We start from the raw sequence: 20,289 nt of genomic DNA, 5'->3' as shown, positions 1-20,289 counted from the left end.
TTTCACATTGACATTCTTGGCCCATACAGACCTAGTGAATCTGAGTCTCTGGGGGTAGGGCCTAGGACTCTGCATTTTGAGCCGTGTAGGTAATTATTACCAAGGCTAAGGTTTGAAAACCATAGAGTTATTGCTCATATTAGAGGAGGGGAAGATTGGAGTTCAGAAAATTAGAAGGTTATAATAGGTCACATTAAACAATCTGAGCATTTTCATCCCCTGATTGTGTTATTTATATGAACTGTCTACTTATAGGTTTCAAAGCAATTTTATTGGAAGTATTCAAGTATTTGTTCTTTCACCACATATTAATTAAAGACTCTGCAGAAAATACTGCTTGAGGCTTTGAATGTTAAACTTTGGTAGCTGCACGTTCCAGGAAGACCTATCTATGCCCTTGGAGGAGTTTTTTTACTCTAAGAATCTGTTTGGGGCAAGTTGGAGTATTTTGTTTTGCTCATATCTAGAGAAACAAGGAAAATTTGAGTGGTTAAAGGTATGTAAAGTTATAGTTCTTTAAATATTTCTCTGATAATACATATATAAGAGTTTGAAAAGGAACAAGGGCCTAAACAGTGAGAAGCAAGTCTCTTTCAATCCATTTTCTCTCAGGTACCCAGTTTTCTCTCCTCAGAGGCAAACGCTGTTACTAGCTTCTTGTGTATGCATAGCATATATATGTCCTATGTATAAACAAATATATAACAATTCCTCATTTGGGTGGTATGTAGAAAAGAGAATGCAACAGGCCTGAGGGTGCCATCCTTAGAAAGGCATGTTTGCAAGGTTGGCCCTTGACTGGCCTCAAGGAACTTGGATTTTGGTTGGTTTCTGTCATTTCCTGAGTCTCTAATGGGTTTCCATGGTGGACAACATTTCGCACATGTCACATTTTGATGCTGAAGTAATTAAGCCTGTCCTGTGTGACTCCTAGGGAGTGAACTCTTGGATACTTGTGCTTGGTTTCCTCCAGCATTTGCTCCATGTTCCTTTTCCACTTGCTAATTTTGCTTTGTATCCTTTTGCTGTAATAAATCTTACCTGTGAGTACAGTTTTTTCTGAGCCCTGTGAGTCCTTCTAGTGAATTACTGAACTTGGGAGAGGTCTTGGGAACCCCCCGCACAGGTATGTATGTGTTTTGTTTTTTATTACAGAATAGTCTGATACTATGGGAATCAGAAGGCTCTCTCCTTGTTGGTTAAAAGATAACTAGATTCAGTGACACCATTCATTTAAGAATATACTACTTTATTGAGTTTATCAATCAGTCTCATTCCTACACCGCCATTATTGTGTATCTCAGTAATAAAAAGATGTTTTTCTCTGACTTTCATCTTGACTACCTGTTCACTCTGGAGAGGGGACGACTTCTGATAAGTGGCTCTATGTGTTATTTACAAGTTCTCCAGCATGATTTAACCTGAACTTGATGTTCTGTGATCCTTAGCAGTTATGGGGTTTACCATCTTTTTTGGGGGGCGGGGTGTTGGGTAGTTATTTACATCTTCTTTCTCCTGCCTTAGAGCTCCTATTTCCTGTATCTCATTTGTTCCTCTTTGGTTCTTTCTTTGTTTTGGTAAAACACATTCTCTAGTAGTTTCTTGAGAAAGCATGTATAATAGGTAATACTTTGAAAGTTTTCATGACTTTCCACTTGACTGATATTTTGGCAGGATTTTATGTGGGATCATATTCTCTCAGAATTTCAAATACATTGCTTCATTATCTTTGAGCTTCAGATGTTGCTGTTGAGAAAGCTGATGACATTCTGATTTTCTGTCCTATGTGACCTTTTTTCTCTTTAGAAGCTTTTAGGACCTATTCTTTGCTCTCCCATTCTGAAAACTCATATCTTTCAGTCCTGAAAGTTTTTCTTGAATTACTTGATTTCTTCTCCTCTGGACTACTCTTTTAATGTTCTTATCTTTCTCATTGAAGAGTATTTTTGCTCTATTTTCCTTAAATTGTCTTTAATTTTTCCCCTCATTTCTGCTATCTTCTTTCTAATTTATAAGAACTCCATTTTTCCACCCATCCCCATTTTTTTTTTTTTAAATTGCATCCTATAGAGGCTACATTTTCTCTTAAAGTTCTGGGAGTATTTCTGAGAGTTTTGAAAAGTATTCACCCTGCAGTCTCTGTTTCTTCCATATTCACTTTTTTAATAGTTGTTGTTCAGGCCTCTTTCTTTTATATTATTGGATTTTCTTGTTTGCTATTTATGACTTAAAAAGGAAAGTAAAAAGAGAGAAAGCTCTGAGAAGGTCAGGCTCTTGACTTTGAATTTCAGTACAGAGTGATCTGGTGCATGGTTTGTGGAGAAGAGCCCTGATGTCAATATCTTTGGTCAGGCCCAAAGTCACTTAGTTCCCCTTTTAGGTATAGTATCCAAGCTCTTCTACAGATTTTACTCCTTCCCGAGAATTAAACCTCAGAACTTCAGCCTCGGTGGGAAGAGGACGGCTGCCTAGAGACACAACACGGGAGGGAAAAAATCTAGCGATTCTCAAGCAGCTTTCACCAATTCCCCCTAATTTTCAGAAATCTACTCCACCCTCGACCTCATCCCCCCTCCTACCCCCCGAAATCCTATTTTCTCAGGCACCTCTTGCAGCTCCAGAACCTTCCGAGGTGCCTGTAGTTTAAATTGAGTTGTTTCTCAGCTTTCCCCACTGCTGGAGCTTGGGGCAGTTACATCTCACACTTGTGCTTTCCAGCTTCCAAAATATTGTAGCTGTCATCTCCTCATCTCCTCGTCCCTGTGGACTTAGGGTTTTGGTTTGTTTTGTTTTGTTTTACTGAGGAAGTGGATGACTGTATTCAAACCACCTTCTTAACTCAGAATGTTTATCTTTATCTTTAAAAAATCTTTTGGCTATTCCAACTCCGTCACTCTTCCTTCCTTTTCAAGGACATCTACTTCTCCACGTGGGGGAAACCCTGCACTTGCCGACTCCACAAGGAGTACACAACGAACAACCTCAGAGTGTTGTTGGGGATACGAACGAAAGGTACAGATGAGACCTACTTGATGAGTCAAAACTGCTGGGCAGAGGCCTTGGCTCACTGGGTTCGCCTTTCAGAGAGCTCCTTCTACTTCAACCCCGAGGCATCTAAACTCGGCTAACTCCCAGCCCCGCCCCTTCCCAGCCCAGCAGCACCGCCTACCCCCGCCCCTTCGGTAAAGCTGCAGGCTCCGCCCCTCCCCGTCGGGCCCGAGGAAACCGCCAGCATGTACAGACCACTGCTCAGACTCTGGCGCTTCCTACCCCGGCGGGGGAGCAGCGCCCCTGGGATCGCTCAGCTGCTGCCGCTGCTGCTGTTGCTGCCGCTCGGGGCTGGGGCCGACTGCCCGTGCCAGGATCCAGCGCTGTGCCAACCCATCCGCAACCTCCCCAACTTCGAGGTGAGCGTCTCTCACCCACCCCCTCCCCCGCTCCCCTTCACCGGCTCTGCTCCTCCCAGCCTGAAGAGAAGTTAGAGTAGAATCCCTAAAAAGGGGTGGTGTGGGTGCGGAAACCCATTTAACCACTCGCCCGGGGCTTTTCTGTTTATGCATTTCCTTCATCTGGTAGATGAGAAACTGGCTCAGAGAGGTTGGGTAACTCCTCCCACGTGTGATAGCAAGTGACTGCCTGGAAGAGGCAGGCAAGTCGTATTCAAACTCAGGTCCGACTCCAAACAGAAGCTTCTCTAATTACCCAGCAGCGTCTCTGCCGCGCGCTCTAGGCTTACAGGCAAGGAGCTTGGATAATGAGCTATTCCCTGAGCCAGAAGACCCAGTGGTTTTCAAGAGAATGAGGATTCAGTTTGAAAGAATCTCGGTGCTCCAACAATGCATTGGAGAGCAGAGTGTTTTGCTTATCTTTGCTTTTCTGTACTCACCACCCCTTTCCTTGAGGCACATCAGAAATCACACTCAAAGGTGGATAAAAACAGGTCTTTCAATAAATTTTCCTTTTACACCTAACGATTTGTTAAGGCCTTTGCAACTTTAGTCAGACTGTTTTGGGGGCATCACGAAAACTGCCTGACTGCCTAGATTTTGATGACTGCAGCAGGAATGGACATCAGGTGTAAAGGCTTAGTCCAAAGGGGATTATTTTGTAATGTCGGGACAATTGCCAGTTCTTAATCTAGCAGATAAGTTTGATGTTGTGGCATTTCAGTGACAATAAAAACAGCATGTACACATTGTTGAGGAGAAAAAAATAAAAGTGGAGAAAATATTTATGATGGAGAACACCCCTTAGAAGGTTAGACAGGGTTTATGGGCATTTGGAAAACCCGTTATGCAAACAAGCAAAATTGTGTTCGTTGTATGTTCATGGTGAATGGTCTTTTTCTTTTTTGACCTTTTCTATATTTTTCAAATCCCATGATTAGACTATATAGCTTGTATTTTCAATTGGTTAATCCAGCTATTTTTTAGGATTTCTATTATGTCACAGGCCATCAGTAATTTTTTTTAACAAATTCAATTTTAATTATCAGAATTAAAATAGGGGATAAGGTTTATGATGGAAATATGAGTCTAAAAACAATGAGCTGTTCAATTTCACATTTTCTAATTTTTATCATTTCAATGACAACTGCGTAGCAGAAAAATGAGTTATGCACAGAGAATTCTGAAAAGTAAAACAAAACATAAATCCAGGAATTAGAAAATTGAGAATTGAGAAATGCCCAGTTTATCTTTAATAGCTAGCTTTCCCCACGAATCTTCCCTATCTATGCTCTCAGTGGACCAGTAACCAATCAGTTACTCTCCCCCTCACTTCTCTCTCTTATTTCTTAAAGCAAATCTTAAGCTACCCCCCTGCTTAAAATACTCTGTTGACTTCTCATTGATCTCAGGATGAAATACAAAATCCTTTCTGGCCTACAAAACTTCATTTGATTTTGCCACGACCTACCTTACTAGTTTTATCCGATTCCATGCATGTACAGGATTGTGTTCTAGCTACATGGACTTTCTTTTGGTTTCATAAAATCAGAAGTCTCCTGAGGGACTGAAACCTTTGCACTTTTTGTTCCCTCTGCTCAAAATGCTTTTCTTTGGTCCATAGGCACATCTCCTCCATTCTGTCCAGATCATTCTCCAGATTTCAGCCCCTTCCTGAAAGTATAGTCCTCAGAGAAGTTTCCCTGCTCTACTGGGGAAGCAGCTCCCCTTCACACGCTGTCCGGGCTCCTGCACTGCCATGCAGCCCTGGACACTATTGTACTCAAACAATGGACCCGTTCTCTCTTTTTAATCTCTTGTCACTAAAGCCTAGCAACATCCTCTCCCTATTCCTTACTGGAATTCAATAACTATTTGCTGAATTAATTAATTAACACCTTATCTGGGATAAAATAATAATAATCAGTGAGCCCTCTGTGCTTCTGGAATTATCCATGTGGTAAAAATACTGGAAAAACATAACATCACCTGCCTTAGAATTTAACTTGAGTACTATTCTAAGAAGTCAGGTTCACCAAAAATCATTCATAGAAATGCAATATCTATGGCTCCGCCTACAGCAGCCAGAAACTTGAGGATTATCAACTTCCTCTTTTTCTCTTGCCTTCCTCATTCACATCGTCACAAAGTCCTGTTAATTTTGCCTCCCTAGGATCTTTCCTGTTTATTAGTCTCACCTATGTCTGTTTGTCTGTTTCTCCAGGTCAGCTGAGGCCACCGTCATTTCTTGTTCGGATTCTTCCAGCAGCTTCCCTATTAGATATTCTGCCTCCAGTTTTGGCCTCCTTTGCATCCATTTCCACTTCAGCTGAAGGGATTGTTCTAAAATGCACACCTAAATGCAGACCTAAAATGTCAATGGGTGAATTCTCCCTTAAAAACCTTTCCTTCAGGAGAAAATATTATTAATTTCTCAAGAGGGCTTTTAAGGCCCCTGATTCTTCCCTGCTGTTGCAGTCCAGTTCCAGGGAAGAGCCATACTCAGAATTTAGTTATACAACCACTGTGCTCTGTCTCTAGGGCTTGGCGCTTGCCACTTTCTCATCCTAGTTACCCTTTTCTACTTTCCAGGCTGCTAATTTCCCTTGCCTCCAATTATACTGGGACCCCTACGCCAATGTCTTATTCACTCTTATACTCGCAGTGCCCCCAGTACCTGACATATGTTTGGGGTTTAATGTTATTTTGGGGGGTCAGCATGATATTCTTGGTTTAAGTGATAGTGTTCATCCCTGTCATCCTGGCAGGTCTTTGTGTTTGATGTTGGTGACAAAACTTGGAAATCTTATGACTGGTCACAGATTACAACTGTGGCACTTTTTGGAAAATATGACTCAGAACTTATGTGCTATGCTCATTCAAAAGGAGCCAGAGTAGTGCTGAAAGGTGAGTATGGTTTTTACCAGATGTGTCCAGACAATTGGTAAGCTTATTTGCATCATTTGGTATTTTCCTTTCATGTTCATCTGGTATATTTTTAAGCATTCTAAACTCAATCTTGATACTGTTTAATTCATTTCACAAGTGCAAATATTAAAGAATTAAATTAACCACAGCATCGTCTTGAGCCAAATATGACTAATTAGCATGATAACCTTTAGCTAGTCACAGTCTACAACTTCTGCTTGTCCTTTGAGAATAATTTTACTAATTGCTCATAACAGTTATTTTGGAGATGAATAAGTAATTACTTTTTATTATTTTGGTATATTATTTCTTCATTTGGAAGACAAATTGGGAGCTTAGTATTTCAAAATAATGAGATGTTTTAAAGGACATTTTGATCTCTTTGGAATGGGTTTGTGAAGTAAATGTCATTAAACTGTGAAAAACTTATGTGCACAAAAGATGTGATTTCTTTCACAGGAGATGTATCTTTAAAGGATATCGTTGATCCTAATTTCAGAACATCCTGGATAGCTCAACAAGTTCACTTGGCCAAAACACAATATATGGATGGAATTAATATAGACATAGAGCAAGAAGTTAATTGTTCAACCCCTGAATATGATGCATTGACTGCTTTAGTCAAAGAAACTGCAGACACTTTCCATCGTGAAATTGAGGGATCACAGGTAAAAAATTCCTCCAATATATTTAGGAAACCCCTAAATTTCCTTATTAAGATGTATTCTTAAAGGTATAACTAATAGAATCTAGGATAAAAGTTCAGCACTTATACCTTAGAAATTATTTCTGGAACTCTGATAATTTCTTATTAAAGAAATGTTATAGACTTTTAAGGTGCTAAATCTGATCTCTATGGACATCAAGACATAACATGGATTCCCCCACCTTCTAGCCTCACAGCAGGGCTAGAAATGTTAGATAGGCAAAGGGATCAGCAAGAATCAGGAAGGGCTATGTTGTTCTGGCCCTGCTTTCAATCACTAAAGGACAGACACAGCTCTTGCCTCAGAGCAGAGGTACTTCTGGGGAAATGTCTCAGCTGCTCTACGGACTTTGAATGACTTGTAAAGCCCCCAAGGCCCACTAAGGCTCTAAGAACTAACTCCATGGACTAGTCAGAGCTATGCCAAAGGCAGCATGCTTCCCCGCTGCAGTAATGAGTGTGATTACAGCAGAAGATCAGAGCACAAGGTATCTTGTCAGCAATGTATGGGTAACAAAGGATAATGTAGCCCCAAGATTAGTGATTCTCAAACATGTACATATATCAGGATAACAAGACAGTCATAGAAAAAGTACACAACATACAATCACACTGGAACCCACTCCCAGAGATTATTATTCATGTAGTTTAAGTGAGCCTAGAATCCATATATCTTTTTAAAGTTTCATAGGTGATTCTAGTTAAGTCAGGGAGATTCTGGACCAGATGGAGACATAGGTAACTCCTGAATTGCCCTCCTCACATGGACATACAGAAGGTACAGCTAATGGAACAATTTCCTTGGAGAGAAATCCAGAATCTAGCTACATATATGGCAACTGAGAAAATAACCACTTAGAAATTGGTAGGAAAGGCTGAGACACACTCTTGCCATAAACTCCACTCCTGACACAGCATCACATAATAGGGAGGGAACCCTTAACTCCAGCTTCTGAAGAGCGAGGGGTGTGGAATGTACCTTTAGTGCCCCAATTTTTAAGGTCCCTGTATGAGGGATGGGTCCCCGAAACACCTAGCTCTGAAAGCCAACAGGGTTTACATTCCCCAGTCCCACAGGATGGTAACAAACAAAGAGGAGTTTCCCAAGGCACTTGAGCACTTGCAATGGGTATTCCCACTAGGGCTCAGCTCAGAAAGAGCAGGTAAAAGAATCCCTTTATTTTCCTATGAAGGGTTTGGCTGCATAGATTACAAGTTGCTGCCTAAGAATCTAGCTTCTAATTAGCACACATTTAGGTAGTGAATGCAATCCTCCCCAGACCCCAAAGAAAATAACAGGTAAAATATTATGAAAAGACCTTAATGTAACAGAGATAAGTGATTTACTCAATAGTGAATTCACAACAGTCATAACGTGAATCACTGAGATCAGGAAAGCAATGTCTGATCAAAGTGAGAATTGCAACAAAGTGGCAGAAAACATTAAAAAGTACTAAACAGAAATCAGAAATGAAGAATAACTGTAACAACTAAAAAATTCAACAGAGGGATTCAACAAAAGACTGAATCATACAGAACAAAGGATCAGTAACCTTAAAGACAGAGAAAGTCATCTAATCAGAGCAGTAAAAATAAAAAAAAGAATGAAAAAGACTGAGAATAGCTTAAGGAATTTATGAAACACATCAAATGGACTTATTATAAATATGCATCCACTATTAGAACACCCAGATATATGAAGCAAATGCTAACATATCTGAAGGAAGTAACAGACAGAAATGCTACAATAATAGAGGAGGACTTCTATACTCAACTTTGTGCAGTGGATAGATTATCCAGAAAGATAATCAATAGGGAGACTTCAATTTGTTGTATACACTTGAGACCTGGCTACAAGTGAGCACTCAGCTAATCCGAGTGTGCCGACTCTCAGGAATCCAAGAGTTATATACTTTAGCCACCTTCTATGTTCCCTATCCTCCTTCCCTTCTAGACCTTGAGATCAATACACAGTTTTAAAAGTTTTCTTTCCCAGATAATGGAGATGAATTTCAAAGGCCCCCCTCCTCTTGAGTTATCATAGTTTTGGCTATCATAGTTTTGCTTGTGATGTTGTGAATACCTGGCAATCTTATCAGACCAGACTCAGGACTGCTGAATTAATTGGTGAGACGTGTCTCCCTTTTGTTTCCAGCCTACTGTTTTAAATTCTTTGTTAGATTGTAATGGTGAGGACCCTGCTTTATTTCCCCTCTGGCCACTCATTCGTAGCTGCTACCTCACATTTAGAAGACTAAAATTATATCAAACACCTTTTCTGACCACAATGGTATGAGGCTAGAAATCAATTACAAGAAGAAAATTGGATACAAATATACATATACAAAGGAAATAGTATGCTACTGAACAACCAGTGGGTCAAAAATGAAATAAAAATTGAAGTAAAACTATCTTGAGTCGAATGCAAAGAGAAACACAACATGCTAAAACTTATGCGATGCAGCAAAAGCAGCTCTGAGAGGGAAGTATATGCTGATAATTTCCTACATTAAGTAGAAAGCTCTTATCCTGGCTGGTGTGGCTCTGTGGATTGAATGGCGCCTGAGAACTGAAAGGCTGCTGGTCCCATTCGCAGTCAGGGCGCAGGCCTGGGTTGCAGGCCAGGTCCCCGGGGGCACGTGAGAGGCAGCCAGTCTGTTTCTCTCACACAACCATGTTCCTCTCCCTCCCTTCCCCTCTCTAAAAATAAATAAATACACTCTTTAAAAAAAAGAAAGAAGAAAGCTCTTGCATACACAACCTGACTTTACATTTCAAGGAAACTAGAAAAAGAACTAATGAAGCCCAACGTTAGCAAAGGAAGGAAATAGAAATCACCAGAGTGGAAACAAATGAAATGGACTATAGAGACAACAGAAAAGATTAATGAAACTAAAAGCTGGGTTTTTTTGAAAGATAAAGTTGACAAACTTTTAGCTACTAAAAGGGAAGACTCAAATAATGAAACTTGGTAATGAAAGAAGAAACACTGCAACTGATGAAACAGACATCCTAAGGATCATAAGCAACTACTAGGAACGATTATACACCAAAATTAGATATCTTAAATGGATAAATTTCAATAAACATACAACTTTGTTATTGTTGGTAGGAATGTAAACTGGTACAACCACCAAGAAAAATAGTTCCTCCAGAAACTTAGGACTAACAAAAAACTCACAAATCCCATTTCATATATCCAAAGAAAACAAAATCACTATCTCAAAGAGGTATCTGTACTTCCATATTTACTGCAGCATTATTCATAAGAGCAAAGATATGAAAACGTCCTAAATGTCTGTCAACAGATGAATGGATAAGAAAATGCGATCACATGCACACACAATGGAATATTATCCAAGTTTTAAAAAGAAGAAAAAAAGGAAGGAAATCCTGCTGTTAGCGACTGCTTGAATAAGCTGGATGGAATTATGCTCAAGAAAGTATGCCAGACAAATAAAGGCAGATACTGCATGGTATCACTTATGTGTGGAATCTAAAAAACAATTTGAATGAATAGAAGCAGAGTAGGTGGTTGTCAGGGGCTAGGGGAAATGAGAAGCTAGTAAAAGGGTATAAACATTCAATTAAAAAGTGAATAAAGTCTGAGGATTTACTATAATAATATGGTGGCTATAATTGATAATTCTGTATTGTATAAATGAAATTTGCTTATAAAGTATAACATGCTATCACCAATAAAAAAGTAAATATGTAACATGATGGATGTGTTAATTAACTTGATGATGGGAATCTGTTCAAAACATGCATATCAAATCATTACATTGTATACTTTAGTTATAGTTCAGTTTTGTCAATTATACTTCAATAAAGCTAAAAACATATATATTAAGCCTAGACCATGACTTTTTTGAAGACAGGGATAAGTTCCTTTAAACATGTCTAACACAATGTTTAAAAATTGTTTATTGAATGAATGAGTGATACTTGGCTTTCCAAAATTTAAAATCTAGTTAACAGAGGTGCTTGTTTTGGCAGCACATGTGCTAAACTTGGAACAATATGGAGATTAGCATGGTCCCTATGCAAGAATGACATGTAAATTTGTGAAGTGTTCCATATTTTTTAAAAAAAGAAAATCTAGTTAACTAGGAAATATATATATATACAAAAAGTATATTTTATATTATATATTATACAATTAATATGAACCAGTGATTCTAAACCTATCTCTGAATCACCTGGGAGTGCTTCTTAAAAAATATGCCCAGTGGTTGATTCAGTAGGCCTGGGTAGAGACTAGGAACTGTATTTTTATCAAGTTGTGGTAGGTGATGTGAGTATATTTGGTCAACGTGAATATGAGAATTGTTGAAAAATTAATAAATGACATAAAGATTTATCTGTGGCTTTATGCCACGGGTAGGGAAAGTTTGTCAGCGTAGAAATCAGCTTTTCAGATGAGTACAATTTAGATCAAGAACAGTAAATATCTGGTATGCAGTGTGCTGATCCTCTCCTCACATAATTTGGTCTCAAAAACCTCATTTTTTACATTGCTGTTACTAGTAAATTAGAATTGGTATGTGAAAAAAACCTATTTTCTAGTGCTTATTAAGCTACAGTGAGAGGCAAGGAGGAAGAGATTGAGGAAACTGCTTCCATGTTTGAGGGGCAAGTAGAACCATTTGGGCTTCTATGTCAAGTTCATATTAAGTAAATTAGTGGGAGGCACATTTTCCCAGATAGGCCAGATTGTGGAAGATCAAGAATATCAGACTGAAGAGTGTGCATTTGATTCTGTAAGAAACAGGTTACATGTGTAGAAAGTGTTTGGAGAAGAATATTCCACAGCAGTATGTAAAACAGTCTAGAGGAGAAAGGGAGACCAGTAAGGACTCACCCAATAATACAATAATAGGATTTACAGCTTGGATTGGGATGATGGCATAACCCTAACACTCAGCAAGTGTTCAATAAATATTTATTGAATTAATTAAATAATAGAAAGGAAGAGGAAGAACAATTATGAGAAGCTACCCAAAATAAATGTGAGATTAGTGCTGGGGTATAGGAAAGAGGAGTCAGAAAAGGTTCTTAAACTAGTGACCAGAGATAAAAATGACTGAAATGTTGTCTGGACGGAGAAGTGTATTTTTGGGGAAAGATGGTAATTTAGGATTACAGTATTGTGGTTATAGAATTAAAGAGCTAGAAATGCTCTTAAGTCTTCTTTCTGTACCCTTGTTTTATAGTTAGGAACACAGATTTAGATATTTTAAGTTACATAGGCCTAGTTATAACAGCGCCAAGACTTGAACCAATGAATTTTGATTTGTCTAAAATATTAATACTGCCTTCTCAAAAATATGAGATTAACTATGACATGAAATTCAGGTGAAAATATTCTTAATGCTCAGGTGAGAGATAAGGGCTTACAAAATGGATTTGAAATATGCCTGCTTGGAGGTAATCATTTAATGTCCCCTTTACAATAGTATAGCTCCTATTTTGTAATATGAAGCAGTGATAAAACAGGGCCCAACAGGTAGAAATTTCACTTTATAATCTATAAGCCTTTTTTTTTTTTTTTGTAAAGCAGAGCTTCCTTTAGTGCTACCATTAAGAGAATTAAGAGAGAGAAGTTTGAGACTGTTTTAAAAAGAGTAATAGAATATATTGGCCAAAGTTTAAAAATTTTAACTAAAGTGTCTCAATTGTTTGTAATAATTAATCAATGGGTTTACTGAGAACCTAATTAAGAAAAGAACCTTTAATGAAACTTTACATTATTTGCACACATATAAAATAAGGCTAATGACTATTTGGTTACGGTAAAGAGACTTGTGGAAGACTGGCTTACCATTCAAAATGAAAGATAATTTATCACTCAACTTGTATTAAAGTATTTCCATAAAATTAGACCATTAAAGTGATTTGTTCAATATTTCAAGTTGATTACTTGTACCTGTATCTATAAAACCCCACTATTCTTTAACTGTCATGTTGGAATGAACCTACCACAATAATGTAATTGTAAATCAGGGGCTCAAATTTCCAACACAGGCCAGTCAGCTTGTGCCAACATATGGTCTGTTTAGCCTGCACAACTAAAAAAAAACAAACAACACACTTCTGTTTTTGAAGTGTTTTAGTTTGCTGCTTTTATTTTCCAGTTGCTTAAAGGCCCCACCACACCCTACTGTCATTACACCTATTCCTTTCAATCTGTGAGTTTCCAGTGTAACCTCTGAAGACATTTGAGCTTAAAACTCCCCTTCTACACAGTTCTCTGCCCCTGGTCATTATATATGTCCAAATATATCTGGGTCCAAATATATGTCCACTATCCAAACATAAATCAAGACCATTGTCTAAATATATGTCTGAGTCCGTCCATGTAGGTAAAAAAATATATTTCTTAGAACTGTTCTAGTTCTACATGAGTTAAACCCTACATTCATATATGAAAGCATTTCTGTTGTCTTGGGTTGTATGAGGCAGAGAATATGTAATCAACAAAACATCTGATATAATATGCATAGTTGATCATGTTACATAAAATGTTATGCATTTCTCCACAGGTAACCTTTGATGTAGCTTGGTCTCCAAAGTGCATAGACAGAAGGTGCTATAATTATACTGGAATTGCAGATGCTTGTGACTTTCTCTTTGTGATGTCTTATGATGAACAAAGTCAGGTCTGGTCAGAATGTATTGCAGCAGCTAATGCTCCCTATAATCAGACATTAACTGGTAAGATACACAAAATAATCATTTATAATATTCCATAACCTAACACTAAGACATATTTTAATATTTCTGAGTCATCTGTATTCATTTTCCATTGTAAAGCTTTCTTAAAACATATAAAAAGCACTTAATTTGGAGAGCTTTAAAGTTTACAATAAGTTTTAAAGTTTTCACTTATTCTTCTAAAAATCTTGTGGGAAAAGTATGTTGTTTATTAACTGTCTAATACAAATGAGATGAAAGGTATCTTGATGGCACAGCCATTAAGTATTATTAAGTTGAAACTCAAGCAAGTGTTTTATTTAACTTCAAGTCAACGTACTACTCTCAAAATCACATGAAGGTATTTGCTTATCTACAATTTAACAATATATTTTTGTTGAAATATCCAATGTCAATTTAATAGCAAAGATAGTTACAATGTGAATACTTTCTGTGCATGATTGACAGGATTGGCTTTATCTTAACTGGCCTTTGCTCTTAGTACACATGCTGTATTACAAACTACCTGCATACCTAGGAGATATTGTGGGCTCCATTCTAGATACTGCAATAAAGTGAGTGTCAAAATAAAGCAAGTAGTAGTCATTTTGTGGGTGGATAGTCTGTCTTTAATTTGCAAAACAAGCAACATCTTTTCAGTGCAATAAACAGGGTATGCCTGTATACCCTCTTAAATAAATAAAATTAAGAGTACCTCCTGTCATTCATATAATGTGGTCTTTGCATTATCTGTCCCGAAGTTTGGATTAGTTTGTATTCCATCAGCCAGCTGAATAAAAGGTTGCTTGTTATCTTATGGATTCAAGGGAAATTTTCTGAGATAGTTGGCATTGATTAATTTGTTGTTTGGTAAATAGATAAAAAATCATTTCTTTTTCATATAGAGGTAAACCTTAGAACCTGGCCTCGTTTTATCATGTCCTAAATGGACAGAATAGTCTGATCACAAGCATATACTATTAAAAATCTGATAAATAATGTAACTCTGTCAGTTACATTAAGAAATAACTTAAATTAAGAAATAACTGTGTAATCTATGTTCCTGAACTGTTTCATTAAAAAAAAAGATAATTGTGTTCCATCAATAAAAGGTTCATAATCACATATGTTTGAGAAATGATGCATATCCCACCCCTCTCTTGGATATTTAATGGTACACAATAACTTTAAAGGCTCTGAAAAGTACCAAATTTACGTAACTCAATATTCTACATAGTCTTGGAACTTCTCTTGGTAGGGAAACATATTTTGTAGCATTGGGCATAAAGAGATTGGTGGCACTAGTAATTTGTTTATTCTTCTCTTTGTTTCTGTAGCTACAGATTATCTAATACAGAGTAAGAGGGTGACAGTTCTCATCCCCAGCTGTAATTCACCTTTTCAGGATATTTATAAAACATGGAACACTTGTGCTTTCTCTTAAGAAATTCTGAGACCTTCCTGGACAGAAATTTTAAGACTTACAGAGCTTTATCAAAACTGCAGAATCTAGAATATCAAATATGTGTCTTAGCAATTAATAGACACAATCAGCGTGCTTTCCTGAAATGGGTCATTCTTCCTAGAATTAAATTTTGTAATTTTTTTGCATAAATTTGATCTTAATTGTTCTGAATGTTTTTTTATTATTCAGAAGAAAAGGTTTAGAAAATGATTTATAGTTTATAGTTTTTAAGGGATGACTTTAAGAATATTAGAGAAACACTGTACTGGTATTTTGCATAAATTTACCTGTTTTTACAAATTTAGATTGAGTGGCTGCATAGCTTATATGAACATATTAGTAGACATATGAAGAGAAAAAATATGCCTTTTCTGTCCCTATTTGATTAGCATATGATGACTACATTAAGATGGGCATTAACCCTAAGAAACTTGTAATGGGTCTTCCCTGGTATGGTTATGATTATACCTGCTTGAATCTATCAGAGGTAAGAACAGCTCATTTCTCATGTAATTTTTTTATCTTTCTTTTGTATTTTTATATCTTGTATTCATCTATATGTATATGTAATATATACTCTATTTAGAATTTATAAATTATTCTGTATAGAGAGTATGTAAACTTTTGAATTTCTGAAATAAGTTTGAGACAGAAAAGGAGAATAATTTATTTTTAATTTTTCAATCCCATGAAAGTTTCTGAGTGTTTTATATTTTCACTTAATAATGAAATTTTATTTTCATACTGTATAGTCAGGATATCTATAGTGTATATTTTTCTAATAAATAGTTTTCTGATTTAGTTTTTGATATTTGCCTAATTGATAATCTATAACATGGACATTTGTATTTCTAGGATGATGTTTGTACCATTGCAAAAGTCCCTTTCCGGGGAGCTCCTTGCAGTGATGCGGCAGGACGTCAGGTGCCCTATAAAATAATTATGAAGCAAGTAAACAGTTCTATTTCTGGAATCATGTGGGATGAAAATCAAAAATCTCCATATTATAACTATAAAGTAAGACTTTTCACAAGTTGTGAACATTTACTTCTATTAATTTTTGAAATTGCATATTGCCATAATTACATATTTGATATGGAGAATTTCTATCAGTTTGCTTTTAAGGTGAAACATACAGACTGCTGTTTAAATATTTTATTCATCTATTTATTTATTTATTTATAGGGGACAGGAGAAAGAGAGGGAGTGAAACATTGATTGGTTGCCTCTAATATACACACCCCACCTGGGTACTGAATCTGTGGGTACCAAACTTGCAACCCAGGCATGTGTCTTGACCAGGAATTGGACTGGTGACCTTTTACTTTGTGGGACAATGCCAGGGCCAGACTGCTGTGTACAGTAGTGAACTTGTCTTTAAATCTGTGTAAACATGAACTTTACTTCCCTGTGAGCAATTCAAGTTATAGTCATAGTGGAACTGCTCTGCATGGGACACTTGTCATTGTGGGTGGTGTAATAAAAACATGCACATCACAAACAGGATTTCTGCCTTGGCCAGTGTGGCTCAATTAGTTGAAGCGTTGCCCCATAGCCAAAAGGTTGTGTGTTCGATTCCCAGTTGGGGCACATGCCTAGGATGCAGGTTCATTCTCCAGTCCAGACATATATGGGAGGCAACCAATTGATGTTTCTCTCTCACATTGATGGTTCTTTCTCTCCCTTCCTCTTTCTCTAAAAGCAATAAGAAAATGTCCTTGTGTGAGGATTTAAAAAATAGGATTTCCTTAGTAATTGACAAATATTTGTAATGGCTATGGCTTCTAATAAGCTTTGAGCCAGAATAGGTTGCCTGCTCTGAAAGTCTCCATTTCAAAATAGATAAAGACACTGATAAAGCTCTTACGCAGGAAGTAATGGTTGAAAACAAGAGATGCACCGTCATGAACTTTACAATAATAAAGGGCGCCATTTCAAATTTATTTCACAATTCAATCAAAATATGTGCTATTAGACAAATGAGTAACAATGTTAAAATTAGAGACTGAAAAATACAACAAACATACTTGAAGAAATTGAGTGAATGATTAGTAATTGTCAGGTAGTATTTGATAAAAAGGAATTGCAATACCAAAGAGACCAAGAAAAGTTATACTTTTCATAGTTTACCTTTTGCGTAATAAAAACTGTTCATACTTTGCAAATCTAAGTACAGACTATATTTGAATTCACTTTGGATTATGTTACTGTAAAAGGAGCTCTAAAATGATATGACTTAATTCTAGTAAGAATGTCTATTTTTTAAAAGATTTTACTTATTTATTTTTAGAGAGAGGGAGAGAAACAGTGATCTGTTGCCTCTTGCATGCACCCAACTGGGGGCGTGGCCCCACAACCCAGGCATATGCCTTGACTGGGAATCAAACCACTGACCTTTTGGTTTGCAGGCCAATGCTCTATCCACTGTGCCACACCAGCCAGGGCAGAATATCTATTTTTAACTAATGGTCTGGTACCCTAATTAAAAAATGACTGCAAATATACATATTTAATAAATTACAATGGATTTAAATCTATACATGCCTGTATATTGATTATATAGAAAAAAACTTTAAGGTTTTTTAAACTTTAGAATCTAGTGTACATGCCTAGTAATTAAATTAAGGCATACTGTGACCTTGCCTTTGCCAAACAGTATTTATAGTTCTGGGAACTGTTAATATCACACACACACACACACACACACACACACACACACACACACACCCCCATGGCCAAATATTACACACACACACACTCACACACACCCCCACCCACCCACCACCCACCCCCGCCCATGGCCAAATAAATTTGGAAGACAATGCACAGTTTATGTCCCTCTTGAAGATTTAAAATGTACATTATATTAGAGGATTTGAGAAGTGCTGCACTACATAATCCATTTAATTGTTTAACATAGAACCTTGTTTCCCAGCACTCTTAGAAACATGTAGAGGGAAGAGTGTTTCATGGATATCAGTTTTATAAAGACTGTATGTAACCAATTATACATAATTTAGAAATATGCAATATAGGATAATAGTTGACACTGTAATGTAGTGTCTTTGAATCCTTGACTTATTTTTTTCCTTACTGAATAAGAAGACACATTCTTTAAGGTCTTAGAGTTCAGGAAACATTTTGAGGATCCTTGAAGACCATTCATTTACAGGCACTTTAGACAATAATCTAGTTATACCTCTTTTGTTTCTCTTTTTATTCATTGTAAAACTTGTAGCAGCCAAAATCAAGTTTCTGGTATTACTGAAGAGAATCATTCTGCCTTCTTATGCTGTCTCAGCAATAGTTGCTTCATCTTGGTGCTTGATAGTCTTGAAGGCATTTATGCCTTAACCAAGCATATATCAATCTTAAATATACTGTTTTTCATCCTTTGATCCTTCACTATTTTGAGGCATTTGAAATTTCTTAACAGTGACAAATATGCTCAAAGTACTAGCTAGAATGATGGCAAATTCAAAGGTATATGTATTTAGCTTTGTTCCTAAATCTTCAAAAATAAATATTTGTATATTTAGGTATGAGTTCTTCAAGTTGCCTTTAAATGGTGAGTCACAATTGTTACTAGAACATGCATGGCTTTTAAGTTCTAAATATTTGAAAGAACAGGATATAAGATACAGTATAGGATATACTTGTATGTAATGAGTCTACTATACTTAAATATGCCATAACTTATTTATTTACCAAGGGACTATTGCCCTTCAGTGTAGTCATGTCAGGAAGCTATTCTAATTCCAGTGGTGCTACCATTAAAAAAAAGTTACCAGCATTAGTGGAGAACTCTTTAAAAGTTTTTCCCAGATGTATATAAAAATCAATAAATTATTTTTAATCACAGATCATTCTATTTCTCTACCTCCTGTTTCCCTCTTTACCCTTTTGCCTAGATCTGCCCCTTTCCACTTTCCTTTATCCAATTGATGATATACCTTTCTAAGATAGGCTCTTAATACTAGGTAGAATAAATATTGGGGAGAAGGACTTTACAGGGTGGAAGGTGAGTATAACAGCATTTTCTAGTTCATCGTTCTTCATCAGCTGTGTGCATAAGGCATCCATGGAGTCCAGACCTGATAGGCCCTTCGATCAGTTCTGTAAGACCTAGAAAAGGAGTTACTTTCCTCATGTATTGTCATTACCTCCTTTTGATTTGACTAATTCATCATAAACAAAAGCATCTGTTTAGCTCCTAACTAGAAACTGTAGGGGATACAAAAAAGTGTGCAAGTTGGATTCAGAGAACCATAGCAGTGATCCTCCTTAGCCTTGGCTGCATATCCTAATACCTAATGGAACGTAAAACACAAAACAGATACCTATCAGAGCACTAGCCCTGGAAAGTTTTGAATCAGTAGGTATCATGTGGTATGGGTCCCCTGAATCAGCATGTCAGAGGGCAAGGAAGGAATTTTAAGTAAGAAAAAGACCTTAAATATAAGATATTAAGAGGCTTATTTGCATAACCTCCATTGCTATAAAAGTGCCACAAGCGATGGTATCTACAAAGTCTCACATGAGAACCATGGAGTCACAGAGCTGGAAAGTGTGCCCTTAAAGTTTCATTATTCATTGTATCCTTTTCAAATTCTTGAAATTAAGAAATGTTTTCTCTCTTATTGTACTGAATACTTAAAATCTCCATTTTCATTTATTTGTATAGGACTCTGTGGGCCATTTTCATCAAGTGTGGTATGATAACCCGAAGAGCATTTCTTTAAAGGCAGCATATACACAAACCCGTGGCTTACGGGGCATTGGCATGTGGAATGCCAACTGCCTTGACTACTCTGGAGATGCTACAGCCAAACAGCAAACTGAAGAAATGTGGAAAGTCTTAACACCAAAACTGTGACACACACAAACATCTTTTGTCAAGTTTAATATTTAGAAAATGATCTGTGTAAACAGATTTGGTTTCTTGAAGAAATAAAAAATTTATACATTTTTGTCATGTGTCTATATATGTTACTTATCAGTATAATCAAAAACATATAAAGAAATACTTTGAATTTGAAAGACACATA

At 36.8% G+C, this 20,289-nt stretch overlaps 1 protein-coding gene and 1 non-coding gene across 2 annotated transcripts; both read left to right on the top strand.

Moving 5' to 3' along the window:
• The first annotated feature begins 3,206 nt into the window (after positions 1–3,206).
• Positions 3,207–20,211, top strand: CTBS (chitobiase). Its single transcript, XM_054566828.1, has 7 exons — positions 3,207–3,407; positions 6,215–6,353; positions 6,834–7,042; positions 13,626–13,797; positions 15,631–15,728; positions 16,097–16,258; positions 19,926–20,211. Exons 1-7 carry the CDS (start codon positions 3,234–3,236, stop codon positions 20,115–20,117), a joined length of 1,146 nt encoding a protein of 381 aa, XP_054422803.1. The 5' UTR covers positions 3,207–3,233; the 3' UTR covers positions 20,118–20,211.
• On the top strand, positions 11,064–11,167 carry LOC129065662 (U6 spliceosomal RNA). The gene has a single exon (XR_008528606.1). It is a non-coding gene; the product is annotated as a U6 spliceosomal RNA (small nuclear RNA).
• Positions 20,212–20,289: the final 78 nt, after the last annotated feature.

This window comes from Pteronotus mesoamericanus, unplaced genomic scaffold, assembly GCF_021234165.1.
Source record: "Pteronotus mesoamericanus isolate MK-2021 breed Mesoamerican mustached bat unplaced genomic scaffold, CSHL_Meso_final contig_181, whole genome shotgun sequence".
Taxonomy (NCBI): Eukaryota; Metazoa; Chordata; class Mammalia; order Chiroptera; family Mormoopidae; genus Pteronotus; species Pteronotus mesoamericanus.
This window is presented reverse-complemented; position numbering and strand designations above follow the sequence as displayed.

Excerpts from the sequence above, each read along its gene's own strand:
- CTBS (XM_054566828.1), top strand. The coding sequence starts at position 3,234 with ATGTACAGACCACTGCTCAGACTCTGGCGCTTCCTACCCCGGCGGGGG. Across the intron at positions 7,043-13,625 it reads GTGAAATTGAGGGATCACAG|GTAACCTTTGATGTAGCTTG; the intron begins GTAAAAAATTCC and ends ATTTCTCCACAG. Across the intron at positions 16,259-19,925 it reads CTCCATATTATAACTATAAA|GACTCTGTGGGCCATTTTCA; the intron begins GTAAGACTTTTC and ends TTATTTGTATAG.